The 24,240-nt window shown below is 37.6% G+C and overlaps 1 protein-coding gene across 1 annotated transcript in view; it reads right to left on the bottom strand.

The window, feature by feature from the left end:
- The window catches only part of nphp4 (nephronophthisis 4), a 200,718-nt gene that overhangs the window by 53,783 nt on the left and 122,695 nt on the right, over positions 1–24,240 (bottom strand). Inside the window, exons 11-12 of the mRNA XM_052108606.1 lie at positions 9,441–9,496; positions 2,853–2,987 (exon numbers count right to left, since the gene is read on the bottom strand). Of these exons, the coding sequence (XP_051964566.1) occupies positions 2,853–2,987; positions 9,441–9,496 (191 nt within the window). The remainder of the gene's footprint in view (positions 1–2,852; positions 2,988–9,440; positions 9,497–24,240) is intronic.

The following is a 24,240-nucleotide window of genomic DNA, read 5'->3' as shown; positions in this document are numbered from 1 at the left end:
TAAAGGGACTGCTGAAAAGCAGTGTGTATTATGTGTCACAAAAAAAAGTGTATAGCGTTTGTACAATAAATTTCTATGTATTGTCAAGCCGGTCCCAGCTTCCTCCTTTGCCATCCTTGAATTGTTACAATCCCATATATATATATATATTTTTTTTTCACTTGTAAATATGACTAATAAGAATACAACATTCAATTGTGTGTTTGGTTGGTATATCACACTTTTTTGTCAATTGTCAAGTTCTTGGCCTATGTCATGACTATATTTTAGCATTTTGTTGTGTCTATGCAGTTCATGGTAATATTAATACATTTCATGTTTGAATTTAAGGACATTTCTCTGTTGATCTCTCTCATCAACAAGAACGACAGAACTGCCGCTCACTATTTGCTTTTTGTTTTTGGCACCATTCTAGAGACTGTTGTGCATGAAAATCCCAGTAGATCAGCAATTATAGAAAAACACAAACCAGCCCATTTGGCACCAACAATCATGCCATAGCCCAAATCGCTGAGATCACATTTTCTCCCCATTCTGATGGATGATGTGAACATTAACTGAAGCTCCTGATCTGTATCTACATGATTTTATGCACTGCACATGATTGGCTTATTAGATAATCGCACGGATGATTGTTGGTGCCGGAAGGGCTGGTTTGAGTATTTCTGTAACTGCTGATCTCCTGGGACTTTCACGCACAACATTCTCTAGAATTTATTCAGAATGGTGCCAAAAAAAAGCATCTATATATATATATACACATCAGCACTGCTGTGATTCGGCCACAGGTAATCACAGCAGTGATGACTTAAGGCCATATAGCAGAAAACGCACTTGTGCATGGATCTACTTTATTACGCGGCAGATCAGAATCTGCCATAGCTGGTTCAAACCAAATGATGCGTCCTAGCCTCCGTTAGTAATTAAAAAATGTCACTTCAGAAATAGTAGCTGTTTCTACCAAGTTATTGGATAAACAGGGATGGATGTGAGTGTGTGAGTTAGTGAGTGAGTGAGAGAGAGAGAGAGAGAGAGAGAGAGAGAGAGAGAGATGGAGTGTGTGTGATCACCTGTTGCCACACCCAAGCAGAGATGCTGTCAGCATTCTGGAGATAGCCATTAGTAATTCTCCCTATTTCACAGTATTTCACTATAGAAACCACAATGTCCTCCACCATTTTGAAAATTTTTGAACATTTTAAATTTTTCTCCAATGTGGAAACTCCAGTAAGACTGTTGTTGTATATAAACAATGACTGACGAATTCACGTCACGTCACGTGTATGTGATCAAAACGATCTTTTGCCACGACATGGTGGCTAACATATGTAATGTCAAATTTTTTTATAAAAATACATGTAAGAGACACGTATACAGTAACTCTTAACACATATGCACTGCTCTTACACTTTAGTGTAGAACAGCATAAACACAAGCGAAGCGATACATACACAGTGAATAGAGTGCTGATGGTGTCAGATGGTGTCTAATCAGATTCGAGGACCAGAACTAACTGTTGTGTATATATATATATATATTTATACACACATACACACACAATATATCATATATAAATAGATTGGAAACTCTCATTTGGAGAGAGGCGAAGTGGCAGAAACATTGAGAGAAAAGAAGTGTGTTAAAAAATGCACAAGTAATAATTTAATAACATACAAAAAAAAAAGCACACAAACACATTGAACTTATAGAGTATCATGCTTGAACTTGAGTGCAGCAGAATATTCCTCCCTAATCTGTGACTGAAGAACACATGTGTGGCACACACAGCTTCAAACAACTGTGGGGGTGGAAACTAAGCACTTTGTATGTTTATTTACACAGTTTCATCATATAGTCTAATGCACTGCATGGCTACTGGCATCAATATAAACATACGCACCCACACACAGGCGATTAACATAATATGCGTGGATATCCTGGTGCACAGTTTAAAACCAAATGTTTGAAATGTTCCCACTCTATTACTGGCTATATATAATCGCGCTATTTTCTGTAGATAAAAAACATAACACAAGCTCAGCATAGCACAAATATTTACTTATATTCCAACATATTGAGTACAGTAAAAGTACATAGTCACATAGTAAAATCACGCTGTTTGGCATGGTATTAAATAAATGTATTACAGAGCTCAAGTGAACCCAGAAGATTCTGGGAGTTGTGGACAAAGACATTTGATGGAAACACATAGAGGACCCTTATTAGATGTTGAGCTGAAAAGTTATCTCAAATAATATAATTTATATGATTTGCCACTTTAGCAAGACACACTTCTGAACCTGGACAGTTTTTAAGGTTCTGATCTACTGCTCCACTTTTTGAAAGTATGAAAGCAGCACTTGATCTTGTGTATGCACCAAATTATCATGGAGCTGCTGCAAACTTTATCAAACAAATGAGACATGTTAATGGGGCTCAATGAAGGGCAGAGGAAATGCTGGAGGTTTGATTTCGCAGTAAAGTTTTTTACCTGTTAAATTGTAGAGAATTAATGTAGATCTAACTACACATTAAGAAAACAACAATTTAACAAAATACATAATGTCTCGCTTTAATATGCGATTCCTGCTGCACTAAACAGGTTTTCTTGTCTTATGTATACGTGTCTGTTTACAGCTGAAAACATATCTGTATGTTTGGTCCAAAGGATTATGTGCATGTGTATAGGTGTATAAAGCAATTGGTCTTTGTGCTTTTTTCCCCTTTAATGTGAATCCCACATTACATCTTGAGAAAATGTAGGTGTTTTATTCCTTTGCATGAATGTATCTCAGTCTTTGTTTTAAAGAAAAAAGGGAACATATTTATTTGTATGTGGGTGGAAAACTTACGACATGTGACAGCTGGTGGGCCGATGCCATCGGGGAGGGAGAGAGCAGAGAGGGGAGCTGTTGTTGCCATGGAGACCCCACCGTGTGGCTCATGGTTGGGTAGCGTGAAGTCGCAGTCAGCTGAGAGAGAGACAGCTGAACAACAGAACCAGAGAAAAGAGAAAAAGAAAGAAAAAAAATACAGATTTATCACACAAAACAATGGGAAAAAGCATATGACGGAGAAGCAATCCTCCGTGGCTGGCATCTACATAGATCCAGCTTTGGATACCACTACTTTTGCAGCTGATGCATGCATAGTTTTATACATGCTCTAATTTTGTCTTACTTCACTTTGAGATTTGCCATTCACATTTTGCCCTTCCTCCTAATGGGAGTCTCTTTTGAATAAAAATAACAAAGTAACATTGCAATACCCACCCACACATGCATGCATGCTTGCAAGTGTTTTTTGATGCAGTCATCAATTTCGGCATCTTAATAGGAATTCTGAAACTATTGAAGATGGGGAAAGACGCACACAATGAAATCATCTCATAATATCAGGGAAATCAGCAGGGACTTGGCAATAAAATATTTTATAGATGCCTGTGTTGCTGTACGATAATATTGCAGTTCTTTATGTTTAGCGTATTGCAATGCAAAAATGCTATATTTCAATCTTGTGCTCATTGGTTGCTCTTTCATTTTCACTGGACTTTGGTAATTAACTTCCTGACTTACTTCATCACTCAGCCATAAACATTGCATAGGTCAAGGTACAAGGGAAAATTGAACCTTGATTCCAGCGTTTAAAGAAATATTCTGGGTTCAACACAAAATCGAAAGCATGTGTGGCATAATGTTTATTACCACAAAAATGTATTTCAACTTCTCCATGCTTTTATTTTATTTTTTTAAATGTCTGGGTTACAGTGAGGCACTTACAATAGAAGTGAATGGGGCCAATCCGCAATAGAAGTGAATGGGGCCAATCCGTTAACGATAAAATACTTGTAGCCACAAGACAACACCAAAATGTGTGTTAACATGATTTTAGTGTGGTAAAATCACTTACTAGGGTAAACGTACCTATTAAGCTCAAGTACCCATTAAGCACACTGCCATCTTTGAGCTCAGATTATAAAAAGAAAAAGCAATGTATTTTCCTATTTGATGTTTTAACCAATTGATGTGTTTGTTACTACATACCTCCTGTAATTTCAAACCTCCAAGAACTGGCCCATTTATTTCCATTGGAAGTGCCTCACCGTCTCCTTGATTTTTTATTTTCTTAAAGAAAAGGAGGGGTGACTCAAAATACATTATGGAGAGCATAAAGATTTCAAACCAGCACTTACACAAAACTACTTCTTTGGGGCTTATCAAAATCAAGACATTATGACTGTGCTGGTTTTATCAGATAAACTCTGGGCTATGTTTTCTCTAGCGATTATGCTCAGGATGAGGCTAAGAGCTGTGAGCTGTGTTTTGCATCAGTTGCTGATCTAGTGCAGCTCTCTGGCCTATAGAGAGGCTGTGCAATGTGATCTCTATTGCACTAGGTTAGTTGACTGTTAGGCTGTAGTGGCAGAATTTGAGCTGTGATGAGGTCAGTGGAGTTAAACACATGACTTAACTGCCTTCAGTACAGCCTTTATCACTGACTCCCTGTAGATTCAGATTCATGTCTTCACTGACCCCAATACAGCCTAAATTTACAACTCACTGACCCAAATACTGCCTAAACGCATGACTACACTGTCCTCAGTTCAGCTGAGATCATGAGTCCATTGTGCCCACCACTGTCAAAACACAAGCCTCATCATGACTAGGTCAGTCTAATGCATGATCCCACAACCCCATTACATGAGTTTAGACCAGACTTTCTCAACTGGGGATACGTGGTAGAAAAACACAAAGTAAATAATCCAGGCAGGGGAAACAGACAACAGGACCGAACGGACTGGGCTACAGAAACCAGGAAAGGAGGAAAGGAGGAAACAAGATGAAATGGCATTGGACAGCAAACATTAGGAGGCTAAAATAGGGAGAGAAATCAACAGGTTTTCTGATGAAATCAACATCTCTAAGTGAAAGACAGTGTAGGTGTGATTAATAAATTAATAATGGGCAAACAAGGAGGTGGGGTGTGACGTAGGGCCTCAGGGTGGAGGCAGGGTCTGGTGGCCTGGGAGGAGGTCTCAGGGCAAAGGTGGCACAGTACTGGACAGTGGTCACTGGGTTCAGGAGGGAGAGGCTCAGGGGGAGGAGCCGTGGAAGGCTTGGGCAGTGGCCACGGCAGGGGAATGACCTCCGTGGCCATGAGAACTAGCAGAGAATGGGCAACGGCCTCTGTGGCCAGGAGCACTGGCAGCAACTGGAGAATGGCCACCATGAATGGTAGTGTTGGCAGCACTGGGAAAAAGCCTCTGTGGCCGCACCCAGACATGCCGATTAATTGATCAAATTAATTGCAATAAGTTGCATATATAAATATTTTCTGAGAAAGGCTCTCAAATAACAACGATTAAATATATCATGATTAATAATTAAAAATAAAATATATATTTAAATAGAATATTTCAGATAATTTAAATGCTTTATATTATTGTGGGATACGAGTTATTTATAGATAAGACAATACAAAAAAAGTGGCTGTAGAAAGCAAAATAGTTTATTTCCATATTACTGAACATGATCCTATCATTGTTCTGCAGTCAACGGCAATTCATTTTGCAATTAAATTTGTCAATCTGTCCAAGACAGACTTATTATTAAGGCTTAAATTGTAAAATTAATGAATTTTTGAATAATTTATAAATTGTATAATTTTAAGGCAAGAAGGGAAGGTATAAAAAGTACTGGTTACAGCCTTTCCTTTGGCTAAATGTTATGCTAATGTTTTTTTTTTTTTTGTATTTCATATAATTTGAGTTCTGAAATAAATAATAAAATAAATGTAGTTTTTTTTTTCTCTAAGAAACTTACAAGCCTCGGGATTACTGCATTCAGATTTGCATTCCGTCCAGGTATGTTTGAACATAGGAACGCATCCTCATCTTGTGCTGTTGCTAGTGTAAAGTAAGCCTGAGTGAGTTTTATTTGTCTGTACAGGTACATGTTGCCTATACAGCTGGTGTTTGGCTTACTGCCCCCTGCTGAAAACAGGTGGTAATTTAAGCTTGAATTACTTGAATTGAACGTGATTAATTGAGTAATTTTTATATAAGTAACCACACACAATTAATACAATAAATCGGCATCCCTGACAAAAATTAGATATTTAAATATAAAATGCTTAATAAAATATAACATTTTACTCTACCCTTACCAAGAAATATTTGGACACACATTGATTGTATGAATGTCATTGCATAGGTAACAAAACATCAGACAAAGTGGCATATGTAAATGATGCTAGACTTTTTCTCAGAACCAACTTCTCTGAGCCAATTTTGCAGTACAACTGATCCTAGTAATTTTTAGTGGATGGACATGTCTGTTCCACTCAAGTTCACACAGGTTTCCTAGCAAAGTAACCACAGCGTTCATCACATTAACTATGGACAAGCTCCACTAAGTGTTTGTGCTAAGTGTCTGTTTTTAAGTAAATAATTTAGGTCACAAGGGTTGAACTAACAAAAAATGTTGGGATCCCCTGGATAAGACTTTGCTGAAGTCAGTACAATGAGCCACTGATGAAATGCAAAAAAAATCTTATTTCGACATCTGATGTAAAAAAGAATGACTCTGACTACAAGGACTTTAAGTTATTTCACCCATTACTCAGATAGAGTGAGTGAACAGAGGTGAAGAAAAGAGAAGATCCACAGCCAAACTTCTGACAGACACAGTGCCAACAGAAAAGTCACAAGGTCAGAATAAAAATCATGCCTGTCGATAGTCACAAAGCCTGCTCTTGTTTGACATACACTCACTTTCATGCATACTAAAAACATAAAAATCAATAACTGAAAAAGAGAGAGGCAGAGGCCCTTTTTAAAAGGCATTAACTATAAATACAGAGTGAATGCATGCATTTGAAGCAAGCATTTTATCTCTGAAATACTGTATGGGATGAGCAGAGCATGACTGGTTGACATTATTATTAGCCATGTGCATTAAAGCACTATAATGCAGAAACAAAGTATGTCTATCCATCCAATTAAAACCACACATACCACATTGAATGTGTGTAAAATTTTAAATCAAAGCCTCTGTGTGCTTGTTATCAGGCAAACAGATCTGATCGATTCTGCTTTTCAGATGGAGATTGACTAAACCAGTCTGTACATGCCACTCTGAATCCATACTGTAGCTGTTCCCAAACATTTAGACACAGAGGCTGCTTTTCCAAAAGCTAGAAACTATAACAATCCTGCTTTCTATGTCTCTTCTTTTTTTTTTTTTTTTTTGGCCAAACGCAAAGTTGTTGCCTATGTAGAATGTTCCAAATCAGACACATACCCAGTATGAGGTTCCATTTCTGCCTTAGAAGATTGCTTCCTATGTAGGCTGCTCACTAGAATTTGGAACAGATACCACCCCATCAATCAGAGAGAAGTGCCATAGCCCTGACAGTCTTTTTCAGACCAAATGAGGGACTCAAGCTTTAAAGAACAAACACATGCACCAGGCTGATGCATTTGAATCAACCTCTCTGAATTGTCCCCCTACATTAGATCCCTATCAAAATCAATGTGGACCAGATCCGTCCATCCAAGCTCCGCAGTGAAGTGTCACAGGGCATTTGAAAGGATCTTAAAGGTCTAAAAGCATCTGCTTTCTTTTATTTTGCTCAAGAGTTAAATCAGTCTTTGCTGAAGGGAGAGAAAGACATTTGGATCTAACACATTTCAGTCTGCCAGACAACAAAATCTGTTTTTGAAGTCAAGTACTACACACTCAATACACTGGTTGAAAATGGAAGGAGTTTATCCTGGCATTAAAATGCAAATAAAGGCCCGACTCAGAACAGCCAATGCCTGCATATTTTGTCTCACTAAACACATTTCAGTCCTATTCTAACAATACTTTGCGGAATATATACTGAACAGTGTCAGTACATGAGAGCTTCAGAGTGTCTAACACAGGATAAACTGTACTGTATATGGGTTAATTGATGATGCACAATCACTTCACACTCAGAACTACAAAACATATACAGAAAGTCAGTGGTTGGAGGTTGACATGATTAAACCGCAAAAGCAAGGAAAAGAGCAGAATTCACTCACAGCCTTCAAAGGAGGCACAATTTGCACTTGTGTGGCATTGTATTTATTCCCTGAAGTGTACTTCAAATGTTGTTATAACAATTACACATCATTTCCACAAACTCTTTGACCTTTCAAATTGTTTTTGCTACTGTCCCTATAAGATTTCTATATTCTCTTGTGAAAATATACAGTAAGGATTTTTATAGTGAATGCAAAGTGTTCAGCCAAAGTGCTCTGGTTTCACTTAAATTTAACGTTCACGTAATGGCAAATGTTCTTGGTCATTGTGGACAGCCAGTGACACAGAACAGGAGATGCACACTTACTGTACTCTGCTACTTTGGAAATGATAGAATGAAGAAACATTTCTTCAAATATACAGAGAATCTCAAAGGTCTTCCTACGTGCGAAAGAAAGGCTTGTGGGTTTAATAGGAAAGTCTTAAAATAACTTGTGAAAGTGAAGACAGAAATATTTTACCATTGCATAATATAACACAACATAAATGTAATATAATAGTTATTTAGATTGGCTGGGTTCCAAAAGCAACAGTGTAAATGTAAAATGGGCCGAGACTAATGTTGACCACAATTCTATCCTTGTGCAATAATTTCCAAGTATTTAAAACCTTAAAGGAAATCATATTTACCTATTTCATTATATAATTCAAGTAAAAAAATAATAAATGACTTGCAAAGGTGCACGAAGCACTTACCACTTAAAGAACAATCACAATTTGTATGACAATTAATTGTCATTTGCTCATGGTTATGCCAATACTGTAACAATTTCTGAATGAGATGATTTTGCAGCGAAGTTGCCATAAATTATCTGGATGACCTGGGCAGGGAAAGAGAATTCTTTAATTATCTCAAAAGTTTTTTTTTCCTTTAACATGGACAGACCAAATGTTCAAATGTTGATCTAGTGGTTGATTTGATAGATTTGAAAGCCTCTGTTCCCTAATATGAACAGTAGATTTGCAGTGAAACAGAAGTAGTTAATATTGAGCCTTTGTGGGAATTAACACCTTGTAGACTGAACTGTGTGTTATCTTAGGAACAGTGGTACACTCCCCATCCTGACCTCCAATACTGATCAGCTCTGTCTTGAGCCTAAAAACTCTCTCCGAAGTTTTTCCAAGCTTTCATGGTGCAATGCTGCTGTAACTCCCAGAAACCAGCACATGTGTGCTGGGGTCAGCAGAACACAGCAATAAAAGCGCTGTGATTCTGTCTGCTGTGGTCTCGCAGAGAGGTTACAACACTACAGCTAAGGTACAGCAGCTGAGTTTGTTCTGAAACTGCTGCCATTATTGTGACACAGAAACAAACTGCACACCAGGAGAGAGCATGAGGATTTCAGAGTGAAATGGCATTGAGTGACTTACCGCTGGGCCACGTGTAGACTGCAGCGTTGAAGCCTTCAGCTCCACGATGCTCTCATCTAAAAGTCAAATAAATAAACCAAATAAAAATGAGATCACTTCAAACACTCACATCCTCAGCAGAATTGCTTATATCTGCATAAACTGAAATATCTCCTTCGCAACAGGTTTCTCAATATGTTAAACAGGAGTTAAGTTAAGTTCAATACGTGGGTAGCTGGCAAAGCACTTTTGGAAAGTTGACAAGTCTTGTCATGTTACACTCCATCTAAACTATATTAAACAGCATTTTGCTAATACTTTAAAAAGCTTTTATTTTACATTAGATAATTACTGAAAGACTATATGGAATATTTGTACTTTTGTATTAAAATATTCATTAGTCACACCGTAAGACCATTCCAAGAGAAATAATGAAGGAAATGTAATTGAAACTGTCAAAAACTTAAAAATCAAAACTCAAAAAGTAAAACAAATCTTCTCACTCTCTCTATTTCATCCTGTCCATTCATCCCAAGTTTGAATAGATAACTGCTGATTTGCATTCATGGTGTAAAGACAGCCTAAATGACCCGGATGCCACTTTAGAATGAATCACATTTGTCCTTAAGCCCAGCAGCGATGGTAAGGATCTGAGCCGGACAAGAGATGAGGTAAGAGTCATGGTGAACAGAACATCATTCTCTCGGTCAAATAATGAGGTCAGCTCTATTTGCCACTACGGATGACCTCACACAGAGTATGAGAAGGAAACTAAGTGATACATTCTCATTTGCATACTGCTTCAATGCAGTTTCAATGACTGCTTCACATGTGTGATCCTTTATCTAGTCAAAATCCCTTCAAACAAAATTACCAGATGCTTGGATGGGGAGGCCGTAAGCTCCCTTATGTTAAACTAGACACTTTTTATGACTCACTCTTGTTTTCAGTAACTGATTTTTATGTGATTTTTTTAAACGCCTGACAAGTGTAAAATCCTGCGAGAGTTTAAAATTGGGCTCTTGGGATTTGACAACAACAGAACTGATGTAACATTGACATAATATGCTAAACCATATGTGCTTAAGGGACATGGGACAACAAACAAGTGAACATGAATAAATCCTCCTTTAACCCCTTAAACTCTGGTGCATTTATGGGCTGCTGCCCACAATTTTTCACACTCAAATTTAAGCTCACCATTCACATATACTGTGGACCTATTGCAAAACATTGGTGTAATTTTTCAGAGAACTGCCCAAATAAAAAAAAAAACTCCAATTATTAATAAATATTATTGTATGTGTTTATAATCTTATGATAAACAAAATATTTGTTTGAAGAAAAAAACATTTCTTGGATGTCCTAAATTCTGTAATTCTGGTTCTGTTCACTCAATTTCACTTTGGAAAGTCTCATTTTATTCCACTAGGTGGCAGAAAGCATTGGAAAAAATATATTTTTCTCTATCACATTCCATCAGTATATACAGATCTAAAATGTAGGTGGGGCTCTAAAGCATTTTAGCCCTCAAATATGTGCTCGTACACAGACATTGTCTAATTTTCAGTTCAAGCACCATCCTTGATATTTCACTGAATATCTTAGCCTCTGAGTGGACTAGAGGCTCAATCTAGAAGGCATTTGAAAGCTGAGATCAACCCCTTTGTGATGATATAAAATGTTTTATCAACAGTAGTCGAAAACAAAATGTCTGATGATTTGTTTAGCATGCTTTTCCTTCTGGATGGCATATTTTGTTCTGGACAACTAAGATATAACATTAGATTGTTCAGCCAAGCAAGCTCACAGACATGTAAACAATGGCAAATTTATTTGTTAATTTATTTATTAACTTCAATTGCATCCCCTACATGGGGGAAATCCGGCTAACTGCAGAGAAAGCAAGCAATCTGTGCAAGCAACAAAATATCCCACAGCCAGAGGAGTATGAATGATGATGATGATGACGATTTTGCTGCTGTTGATAATGATGAAGGCGGAGTGACTGTTCACATACTACAAAGTGGATTGGCATACAGGGACCACTGGACCACTTCACCAATACACACTTTGGGTAAACCATCACAACAACAATATCCTGCTAATAAGAGCAGCATCACAGACTACGAGAGTAATGTCACTTTTCACCTCGAATAATGCGACAGTGCAGATACATGGACATTGGCTTACCAAATTATAATAAGTAATTAAATTACAATTATTGTAGCTTTAACTTGCATCTACACAACTTTGTCAAAACACAAGTTATTGTAATATATTTATTCAAGAGATTCTCTGTCTTTAAGTATCTTCAGTTTCTGAGAATAGTACTCCTCCTGTTAGTGGAGGAGCCTCTTCCTGTTTCTTTAATAAACTAATTTCGAGCTCCAATTTCTGTTCCAACAGAGATGCTGATGGAGCAGGACCACCACCAGTCGCTGCAGGATTGTAGCAGCAGGGCCTGGAGAGAGGGTGGCAGGAGCCAGGGGGTCAAGAAGAAGGGGGGCACGACAAAGGGGGTAGGAGGGAGGGGGCAGGAGCATTGCCATGATTGGCAACTTTAGTGTTGGCCCTAAAAGTGAGAGTTTTGGCATCTTATTTTGTCTAGCCTATGCATCTTTGTGAGGCATTTACAAAATTATTATTATGACTATTATTATTTTGAAAGTCATTGTAATTATATGATTCTTAATTGATTTATTAAACAGGAGAATCATTAATAACTGTCCCAGCTGTGAATAATTATATGAGGCAAATGTTCCATTAAAAATACCCATCAAGTTCATTCAGCAATTGCATTGCAATGTCAGTGCACCCCTCCAGCCCCGTTATGCTCATGTCTGAGTGCCCAAGGACACTGTATACTAGAGCAACAGAGCCTTGGGTGCTGAGCCTCCTCCTCATAAATGCTATAAATATTTTGAATTATAGATTTAAATCTGCAATGATATAAAAATGTTAATTTATGTAAAGGCAAAATGCATTGAATGATGGAGAATAAAACATTGCGGTCAAGTTGAAAATAATGTCCTATTCCCTGTGGCAGTTGTTTGTTGCTTGAATTCTGCAATCTCTGCCCTTGCCTGGAACTGCAAACAATACCAGCACTTTTCACAGTCATCTTTGCTTCTGGACAGTAGTGGGAAAGCCACATTTATTTGCACAGATATATTTTCCCATGCTTCTTTTCTGGTTTTGGAAGTTATCCCAACTCCAAATTTCCCTTTAATTATGTCCTTCTTTTCATGTAAGTTGGGCAAGAAGTAACAGCTGTTCTTGCATCCAGTTTGGATTTCTTTTACATTTGAACAACATCTTACTATCAGCCATGATTATTCTAGTCTGTTAATTAAAAGGCTGCTTATATGCATATCCCCTAATTGTTTACGAGATGCAGAAATGTAAGAGGCTGACAATTAGCTGAACATATACACTACCGTTCAAAGGTTTTGAAACACTTACTCATTCTTTATTAAATGTTTTTTTTCTTCACATTTTAGAATAATAGTAAAGTCATCAAAACAATGGAATAACATAAATGGAACTATGGGAATTATGATGTGACTAAACAAAATCCCAAAAAAATCAAGTGTGTTATATTTTAGCATCTTCAAAGTTATCACCATTTGCCTAGAATTTGCAGACATTTTCTCAACCAACTTCTTGAGGTATCACCCTGGGATGGTTTTTAAACAGTATTGAAGGAGTTCCCATCTATATGCTGGGCACTTATTGGCTGGTTTTCTTTATTAATTGGTCCAAGTAATCAATTTCAAAACTATTTTTTTAAATACAATTTTAGTTTTATAATTAAATAAATTAATATGTTGGCACAATTATATTTTGTTCTACAAAACTAATTTCAAACAATTAAACATACACCTTCAGATCAAAAGATTTTTTTGAAACATTTCAGTCAAGTGTTTCAAAACTTTTGACTGGAAGTGTACATGTTTAATTAGTGACACTTAGCCTACATTTTGAAGTCTTTATTTGAATATGGCAACATTTTATTTTAAAATCTTTATTTGAATATGGCAACATGATACCTCGTTCTACAATACTTCAATGATTAAATCATTGACAGAGACCTATCCCCTATCAGCCAATCACTGTGGGAATAGTTAGTAAGCTTGTTGACATCATCCATAGCAATGAGGTCAACCCCACCCTTTCTCTTAGCTTAAGATCTCTACCCATTCCTTAGGAAAACTTGGTCTCAGCAGCTTTGTGAATAGGCTTTAAGAGGAAACTCTTACCTAATAACCAGGGGCGATTCTAGGGTCAGAGCTTTAGGGGTGCTGAGCACCCAATGAGCCCCACTGCCACCACCCACCCTCTTTTCACACAAAAACAAAAAATATGTCTATTGAAAAATAACTTTATCATTTTAACATTGATAACTAACTCCAAAATCCAGATTTTTTTTCTTCTTTTTTTTTTTTTTTTAGACCTTTTCAGAGCACCAGCTTAATTGTGAGAGTTCACACAGACAGCCCCCTGTAACAAACACAAAACCTTCTTCACTCAGCTGGTTTTCCTGACCGTTAACTCCATGTGCCTCCTTTTGTATCAACAGTCATCAAATTGGTTAGATTAGATTCAATATTATTGTCATTGAACAAAGTAACAGGTACTTGGACAACAAAATGTAATTCATCTTATAATATATAATTTGTAAATTATTTATAAAAAATGGTTCTTGAAAGGCTCTTTTTTGTGTGCCAAACTGAGTATGAGGGTATTGAGACAGCTTTAACTGTTTAGGACCAGTGTCCTTATCCCCTAAGTTTGAACAGCTCTCTTCTGTCTCTGCTGCTTTGGCTTGGTGGTCTCTATGTTGCACTCCCTCTGTCTCTTCATTTCTTTCACTTATCAATTCCCTCTCATCCCTTATGGACTCTCCCTGTTGTTTTCCTCCTCCTTTATTATGAAAAAATGTGGTGTAAAATAATGTTACAAAAAGTAAATGTAATATAGGCTACTTAATGCCAATAAGTTAGTATAGGAGTATGAGTAGTTACTGTTTTGCTTGCCACTATTCACTATATGTCAATTTATTGTTGTTGTTTCCTCACCTGGTTCTTCCTGCATGCTCTCCCTTTCCCTTTCTCCTTCTCCATCTCCCTCTCTTTCCCTTGGCACTGACAATCATACACAAATATATTGTAGGCAGGAGAGTTGAGGTCAGTTTGTCATGTCACAAAAATTTTATGGACACCATTTACAGATTCTAAGGATATGATCAAAAGGCACACAGAGGCGTCATTTTAAATGTCTTTATTATTATTATTATTGGGCTTAGAAACTTTTTTAAATTACAAATTCCTTACACAAGAGAAGCTGTATTCTCCATTGTGGGTTTGAAAAAAATGAAAAAAATAAAAGCAGGGGATTGCCTAGATAAGTAATTTGATACAACAACAGATAGCTGGTTTGCATTATCTTTTACTTTAGCTTAACACTTTGCAGAAGAACAAAAAAAAACAAGACAATAAGAGGTCATTATGGACTGTCCCTAGTCTCTCACCTGAATCTGTCTTTTTTCTTTTAAAGAACTGTCGTATGTCCATTGCTCACTGGCAGGCCACACACACACGCACAGAGAGAGAGCGAGAGAGAGAGAGAGAGAAAGAGAGAGAGACTAATGCTAGGAGTTCAGGAGTTAAGCCTGGTTCAGGTTAAATCCTCTGTGTGTGAGGAATGAATAAATACAGCAAAAGAAAAACATTAAACTGTATTTTATTGTCTAGTTTGATAGTCAGCCACAACTGAAAAATAACAGATATAAATCTAGGAATGAATAACAATTCATTTAAAAAGCCACAGTGAGTGTTTTCACACATACTGGTGGTATACAGTGATATGTTTGTTTTACTCTGGTCCAAACGCCAGGGCTTCATGTTTCCATGACGACTGACCAGAAAAGACGCACGTGATGTCATGTTTACATGACTCCCGATTGTTAAAATGAGTATCAAATTAACGATAAACTTTACCAACAGAGACACACGTACGCACTACACAGGTACGCAGTTTATTTGTCGCGCTGCTGTTTTTGTTTCACGCTCTAGCAGTTAATAAACAGAACTGCATGCGTCTTGTTGAAGAACATTGTAACCGGCGCTACTTCTCTCCGTTTATGACTATGGACGAGTCACCCAGCTCCTGTGCTACTCCACAGCGGCGGCGACGCGCTGGACTAAAATAGTCCGAAAATAAACACTTATTATAGGTGTACCATGGTGATTCAGGATACTGACTCCAGTACTCACCGATATGGTTTCGGAATCGGAACAACTCTAGGTAAAAGGAAAGAAGTGTGAGACACAGCTTTGGAGCAACTTTGTTGATTCACAACGCTACATAACGGGTTCTCCCTCTGCGTGTGTTTCGCGCTGGATGACGGTCGTGCTGAGCGGTGCAGGTACAGAGGAGAAGTAGAAGAAGAGAAGAGGATGACACCATTTGCTAAGCGGGGGTGTTTTCATTTTCACCCTTAACACATAAATTTTAAACCACAAACTACGGAGTATGTTTTGGACATTATTTAACCTTGTTAAAGACGAACAAAAACAACATTTCTTACTCCAAGTTTTAGGGGTGCTGAGCTCCTTTTTAGGGGTGCTGACGCACCCCTAAAGAGGGGCTAGACTCGCCCTTGCTAATAACTTTTACTGCTATTTAGGAGAACTCTTAGTGGTAAGATAAAATGTTTTGTGAATACGGCCCCTGGCTTTTTAATGGATGTCAGACCTTGTGATCTAAGCCCCTGATGTGGCTGTCCATTTAGAGCTAAACCCCTGGTTAACTGGTCAGAGGGGACTTGCTTGAGTAAATGTTGTTGATGTACTTTTATTTAAGGAGAATATCTTCTCAGACACCTTGGTGTTCTTTGTCAGCTATATTTTCACCTTCCAGTCTGGAATAACAGATACCAAATCTGCCTGGTAATTTTTTGAGTTTGTAAAGGGTACATTAATGATTAACCTAATCTGATTATTATAGGGAATAGATAGGAGACTGTAATTAACCTGCTTGACTCTCAAAAAAAAAAAAAATGTCATGTTCTTATTACATCGCTGCTTTGCACAACAATATTTGCTCTCCCTTGTGCCAATTCCAAAATGTATAGCTTTGTCAATATGATAACGTAGATTATCTATTTTCACATGGTTTAGAAGTACATTTTGAGTAAATACAGTATAAAAATTAATATTCATTTGATTTCAGCACTTTATGCCATTTGCTTTCATTAAATATTAACTATAAGTAGGCATTGGAAGGTTGACTTCCTGAAGATATTCAACACTGTGGCGGTTTGTTTAAGCATCCTGATTAGCAAACACAGCAACATTGACACAACCAATGCTATGAGTTTGAGGGCGGTACTATCTGTTTGTCCAAACTTTGGTAGATGAGAGGAGTGTTTGGGAAAACTGTTTGAAAACAGTGATTATGTTTGCAATTTCTTTTGGTGAGACTAGTGGTGCAGAAATTACACACGACTGCATAATTTAAAAGAAACAAAATAAATTCTGTCCACCACTGGCCATCTTGCTTTGAAGATACCAGGATTTAAAACCCTATACAACCAGAATACTTGAATAAATACCCAAGTTGTTGAATTCATACACAAGCTGAAAAGCCTTCAACATGATTTATCTACAAAAGCGTGGTAAAAAATCATGACATCAAAATAACATCATATACCCATGAATACACAGCAGTTACAGATGCTTTAGCAGAACTATCCAAAAGGACGTCCTGAGATGTGTGCATGTACATGTGTGTGTGGCATTTCCTTGCTGAGTGAAGGTGGCCACAGTTGTGTGACAGCACGTCTCCCAGTCATGCCTCCGTCTTATCCTCAATCTGTTTCTGCTGCATGTGTAAAATCATCCCCCCATTTAGCATGCTGCCTCTCTCTTATTTTCTGTCTGTCTTACACCCTCCCTCTCATTTACACTTCCTCTCCTTTCTTCACGCCCTTCTGTTTCCGCGTGTGTAACTCACTCATGCCTTTTTAATCAAATTTATTTCTGAAATATGTTTTCTTCACATTAAGCCTGATTTGACAGAACAGAGGAAAGACAACTGATGACCAATTAACTCACATCTTCATCTAATCTCACTGCTAACTAATTGCATTTCGGGGGCCAGTGCGTCTGACATCAAATCAAATTTACAAGTGCTGGCTAATGCTAAACGTAGATTTTCTAAAATTGTTATCCATGTCGGCACTAACGATGTCCGGCTTCGCCAGTCGGAGGTCACTAAAGATAATGTTAAAGAGGTGTGCGAATTTGAAAAAACTATGTCAGACACTGTAATATGCTCTGGCCCCCTCCCTGCACGTCGTGGTGACTAGGTTTATAGTAGATTAGTGTCATTGAATGGCTGGATGTCTGAGTGGTGTCTGAAGAATAAAATAGGATTTATAGACAATTGGAAGAGTTTTTGGGGTAGACCTGACCTGCTAAATAGAGACAGACTCCATCCCTCCAGGGAAGGTGCCACTCTCCTCTCTAGTAATTTGGCTCATAGTCTTAATAATGATAGTATTTGACTAACTGGGGCCCAGGTCAGGAAGCAGACAAACTGGTTAATCTGAACATCTACTAGCTGCCTTGAGACGTCACACAGGTCACATAAACTACAACACATAGAGACTGTATCACCTAGATATCTCATAGAGACTGTGTTTGTTCCCCAAACTACCAAACACAATACCCTCACTAAATAATTTAGAAAAAATGTGATTAAGGTCAAACTTGAACAAAACAAGCAAATTGAAAATACACATCATATAAAAACAGGGCTACTAAACATTAGAACTCTTTCTACCAAAGCACTAATTGTTAATGAAATGATTACAGATCATAGATTGGATGTGCTCTGTTTGACTGAAACCTGGCTTAAACCAGAAGAATATATTAGTTTAAATGAATCTACTCCCCCAGGTTATTGTTATAAACATGAGCCACATCTGAAGGGTCGAGGAGGAGGTGTTGCTACAATTTACAGTGAAGTTTTTGGTGTTACTCAGGAGGACAGGATATAAATGTAAGTCTTTTGAACTAATAATGCTTAATGTGACATCGTCAGATATACATAAACAAATCTCTGTCGTCTTTTGTCCTTGCTACAATATATAGATCACCCGGGCCTTATTCTGATTTCCTTGGTGAATTTGCAAATTTTTTATCAGATCTTGTAGTTACTGTAGATAGAGCTTTAATTGTTGGTGACTTCAACATTCACATAGATAATGAAAATGATACATTGGGATTAGCATTTATTGATATTCTCAACTCTCTTGGAGTCAGACAAAATGTAACAGGACCAACACTCCTTGCCATAATCATATGCTAGATTTAATTCTGTCATATGGAGTTAATGTTGATAATATAGAAATTCTGCAGCAGAGCGATGACATCTCGGATCATTACCTCGTCTCTTGTATGCTGCAATCAGCTATTGTTACTCAATCTACACCACGCTATCATTCAGGTAGAACTATTCTTTTGACCACTAAAGATAGCTTCACTAATAATCTTCCAGATCTATCTCATACACTCAATAAACCCCAAAGCCCAGAAGAACTTGATGAAATAACAAAAAATATAAATGCAGTCTTCTCTAGCACTCTTGATATTGTCGCCCCACTTCGATTAAAGAAAATTAAAGAAATAAGCCCTGCACCATGGTACAATGATCACACTCAAAATGGAGCGCATGTGGAAAAATACAAAACTAGAAGTATTTCGTGGTGCATGAAAGGATAGTGTCTGTAGATACAGACAGGCAATAAAAGCTGCCAGGTCAGCATATTTTAGTATACTCATAGCAAATAACCACAACAAACCTAGATGTTTATTCAGTACTGTGGCTAAATTGGTTAGGAATAAAGCCTCAACAGAACCAGATATTCCGTCACAGCACAAGAGTAATGACTTCATGAATTTCTTTACAGATAAAATTGAAATAATCCGAAATAAAATTTGAATTATGCAATCATCTGTCATAGCACCTCAGAAAACAGTGTCTAATAATTTTCCTCACGTGCAACTTCAATCCTTCTGTCATAGGTCATGAAGAAACCTTACAAAACTTATCGAAACATCAAAAGCAACATGCTTGTTAGATCCTTTACCAACTAAGCTCTTAAAAGAGGTATCCCCTGTAATCTCAGAACCTCTTCTTAATATTATTAACTCCTCGCTATGCTTAGAACATGTCCCAAGAAACTTTAAAATGGCAGTTATCAAACCGCTTATTAAGAAGCCACAACTTGATCCTGGAGAACTGGCTAATTATAGACCGATTTCAAATCTCCTGTTTATGTCAAAAATACTAGAAAAGGTAGTATCCTCCCAAATATGTTAATTTCTACTGAGAAATATTATATACAAAGAATTTCAGTCAGGATTTAGGCCTCATCACAGTACAGAGACTGCACTTATCAGAGTTACAAATGACTTGCTCTTATCAACTGATTGCGGCTGCATTTCTCTTCTAGTGCTTTTAGATCTTAGTGCTGCATTCGACACGATAGATCACGACATTCTCTTGAATAGGCTAGAGAATTATGTTGGCATTTGTGGATTGCATTAGCATGGTTTTGGTCATATTTAGCATGTAAATGAGGAATTGTCAAACCAAACAAAAGTAAAATATGGAGTTCCACAGGGATCAGTTTCAGGGCCTCGGCATTTATCCATGTATATGCTTCCCCTGGGAGATATTATCAGGAATCGTGGAATAAGTTTCCACTGCTATGCCGACGATAAACAACTTTATTTTTCTTAAAAACCTGATGAGATTTCACAATTCTCAAAATTAGCAGAGTGTATCAATGAAATAAAAGATTGGATGGCCAGAAATGTCCTTCTACTCAATTCTGACAGAGTTACTAATTATTAGACCAAAAAAATAAGCCACTACAATATAATTTGTACTGTTACATCATCTTCAACAGCGAAGAACTTAGGTGTTATATTTGATACCAATCTGTCCTTTGAAAATCAAATTACCAATGTTTGTAGAACAGAATAATTCCACCTAATAAAAATTGCTAAATTAAGGCACATGCTCTCTGTTGCTGATGCCGAAAAACTAATTAATGCATTCATGACCTCAAGACTAGATTATTGTAATGCATTACTGGGAGGATGTCCAGCAAGATCAATAAATAAACTTCAATTGGTTCAAAATGCAGCAGCCAGAGTGCTAACAAGAACCAAGAAATATGATCATATTAGCCCCATTGTAACATCATTACATTGGCTACCTGTTAAATTCCGTATTAATTAAAAAAATCTGTTAACTTTGTACAAAGCTTTACATGGTCTAGCTCCGCAGTACTTAAGTGACCTTCTACCACGCTATATTCCATCACGTTCATTACGATTGCAAAATTCTGGCCTGTTAATAGTTCCTAATATTAAAATCCACAAAAGGAGGTAGATACTTTTCATATTTGGCTCCTAAACTATGGAATAGTCTCCCTAACACTGTTCGAGATGCAGAAACACTCCCTCAGTTTAAGTCTAGACAAAAGACTCATCTATTTAGCCAGGCATACACCTAATTTATCCTCCAGCTCACAATTAGGCTGTTTTAGTTGGGTCTGCCAGAACCAGAAACATTGATCATGATTTATAAATCTGCAATAAATTTAAAGGCATCTATGCTTATATTATTTTATTTGTTTCCCTGTCTCAACCTCGGGACTCCTATCCTGAGGTCACCAGAACCGGCTGGATCTAGCACCATCCATGCTTCATGTGGGACTCCACTGCTACGTGTCGCTGAATGATGATGACTAAATGCAGCCGGTGCCAGCCAAACATCACTTCAGTCTATTATGATGGACTTCAGAGGATGAACTGATGCCAACTCCAACCATAAGACATGGAATACTTCATATGCCATTGTCTGAACCTTGGATTTAGGATGGATCACATCAAACCTCACCGAAATTACCGGCCAGTTTGAACTGCGTTTCACATCCCTGATCTCTGCCTGCATCACCTCGGTCTATTGATGGACTACGATCTTGAAATGGAATGCATAGACTAACAATTACCAACAAAAGCCTTCATCAGCCAATTAACAAGGACAACTGCACCTATGTGAACCTCTGCAGTTAATCTTCAAAGACATTGGTCATTAATCTTACCGTTCAAACAAAATCGATGTTTAAACCCTTTACACTTACTTAGTTTAATAATTTTAAACCATGACTTTAACTATACATAAGTAATATTTACATTTACATTCATGATGTTAGCCAGAGGGGAACTGGCCCCCACAGTGAGTCTGGTTTCTCCAAAGGTTATTTTTCTCCATAAATCAACATTATATGGAGTTTTGTGTTCCTTGCCACAGTCGCTTTCAGCTTGCTCACTGGGATTATTAATACAATTATTATTTAATTACTTATTTTTAAACACGATAAACAATCGTATTTTATCTAATTACACAATGATGATTCATGGAGTGGTGGTGGTGTAGTGGGCTAAAGCACTAAACTGTTAAGCAGAAGGTTGTCAGTTCAATCTCCACGGCCACCACAATCGTGTCCTTGAGCAAGGCACTTAATTCCAGGTTGCTCCGGGGGGATTGTCCCTGTAATAAGGGCTCTCTAAGTCTTTTTGGATAAAAGCGTCTGCCAAATGCATAAATATAAATGTACATGATTCATCGTACATGCCTGATCTTCTGTAAAGCTGCTTTGAAACGATTTGTGTTGTGAAAGGCGCTATACAAATAAAATTGACTTGACTAGCTATAAAAATCAAAAATCACATCAATCACCACAAAAAATACCTTTAGGCAACAAAACAAAAATCTTTATAAACAGATATTTACTGTTTGATTGGCAGAGTAAACCATTTATGGAGTTATTAGCAACATAAATGAGATCTCTTGAGCAGAACAAATAAAATCTTAATTGACTTTCTGCATAATGTGGATGGACAGGCTGCCATGTTGGGTTAATCGAACTTGAGTTAATCGAACTTGCTGACATGTGCACTATGAAAGCTCATAAATAAGCATGTGTGTTCTCATGAGTACGCATGCATTATAAATCACGGATTTGGTGCATTTGTAAAGACTGCACGTAAGTGGCTGAAAGGCAGGATTGAAGGCAATGTTTTTTGTGTTTGATCTGCGTTCATCGGAAGTTACAAATGTGACAAACAACTTCAAAAGACAAAAATTTTAATATTCTGGTCAGTACTATCCACATATTAGACTCATCTATGACTCTCCAGCTTGTCAAAACCTTCAACTATCATAAAAACAACACACATTTTCCTGTGAAGGGATGAGAAAAGTAATAAGTTTGATGACGACTTACAGATCTGTATTTTTTTTACCTATAAAGCAGTTGTTATGAATCTGGTGAACATTATATACAAAACATTTACAAACAAGTTAATTTTATATTGGTCCATTTAACATAATATATTTCACATTACATACAGTTACAAATCTAGTGCCCTCAATTTATCTGGTAAGCTTGAAAGCCAGAGACACTAAGGGCATTAAAATTGCAAAATACATATTTAAATGTATTTAATGTACAATGTATTTAAAGAACAATGGACAGATTTAAAATTGACTTAAAAATGTAAACTCAGCAAAAAAAGAAACGGCCCTTTTTCAGGACACTGTATTTTAAAGATAATTTAGTAAAAAATCCAAATAACTTTACAGATCTTTATTGTAAAGGGTTTAAACAATGTTTTCCATGCTTGTTCAATGAACCATAAACAATTAATGAACATGCACCTGTGGAATGGTCATTTAGACACTAACAGCTTACAGAGGGTAGGCAATTAAGGTCACAGTTATAAAAACTTAGGACACTAAAGAGACATTTCTACTGACTCTGAAAAACACCAAAAGAAAGATGCCCAGGGTCCCTGCTCATCTGCGTGAACATGACATAGGCATGCTGCATGGAGGCATGAGGACTGCAGATGTGGCCCGGGCAATAAATTGCAATGTCTGTACAGTGAGATGCCCAAAAGAGCACTACAGGGAGACACGAAGGACAGATGATCGTCCTTGCAGTGGCAGACCACATGTAACAACACCTGCACAGGATCAGTGCATCCTAATATCACACCTGCAGGACAGGTACAGGATGGCAACAATACCTGCCCGAGTTACACCAGGAATGCACAATCTCTCAATCAGTGCTCAGACCGCAATAAGCTGAGAGAGGCTGGACTGAGGGATTGTAAGGCAGGTCCTTACTTGGCATCACCGGCAACAATGCTCGCCTATGAGCACAAACCCACCTTCGCTGGACGAGACAGGACTGGCAAAAAGTGCTATTCACTGACAAGTCACAGTTTTGTCTCACCAGGGGTGATGGTCCGACTCGCATTTATCGTTGAAGGAATGAGCGTTACACCGAGACTTGTCATCAAGAGCGGGATCGATTTGGAGGTGGAGGGTCCATCATGGTCTGTGGCGATGTGTCACAGCATGGGACTGAGCTTGTTGTCATTGCATACAATCTCAACGCTGGCAGGGAATTCATATCTTGGGTAACTTTTATTCATGTATTATGTGTTTGCAGTGCCATGGTCCCAATAGGGACAACCTTTGCAGTGACTTCAGAGAACTTTACAATCTGAGACAGACATTCAAAAGCAGAGACTGAAACAGGATGTGAAGCCACAAGGGTCGGGTTAATCAGGACTAAAGGCAAGGATACCATGGAAAGTGAGAAAAACACCAAAAATACTTAAAATGTGGGGGCAAAAAGGCCTCTTAGCGAATTGCTCCATTTCAT

The sequence above is a fragment of the Xyrauchen texanus genome, chromosome 37 (genome assembly GCF_025860055.1).
Source record: "Xyrauchen texanus isolate HMW12.3.18 chromosome 37, RBS_HiC_50CHRs, whole genome shotgun sequence".
Classification (NCBI taxonomy): domain Eukaryota; kingdom Metazoa; phylum Chordata; class Actinopteri; order Cypriniformes; family Catostomidae; genus Xyrauchen; species Xyrauchen texanus.
This window is presented reverse-complemented; position numbering and strand designations above follow the sequence as displayed.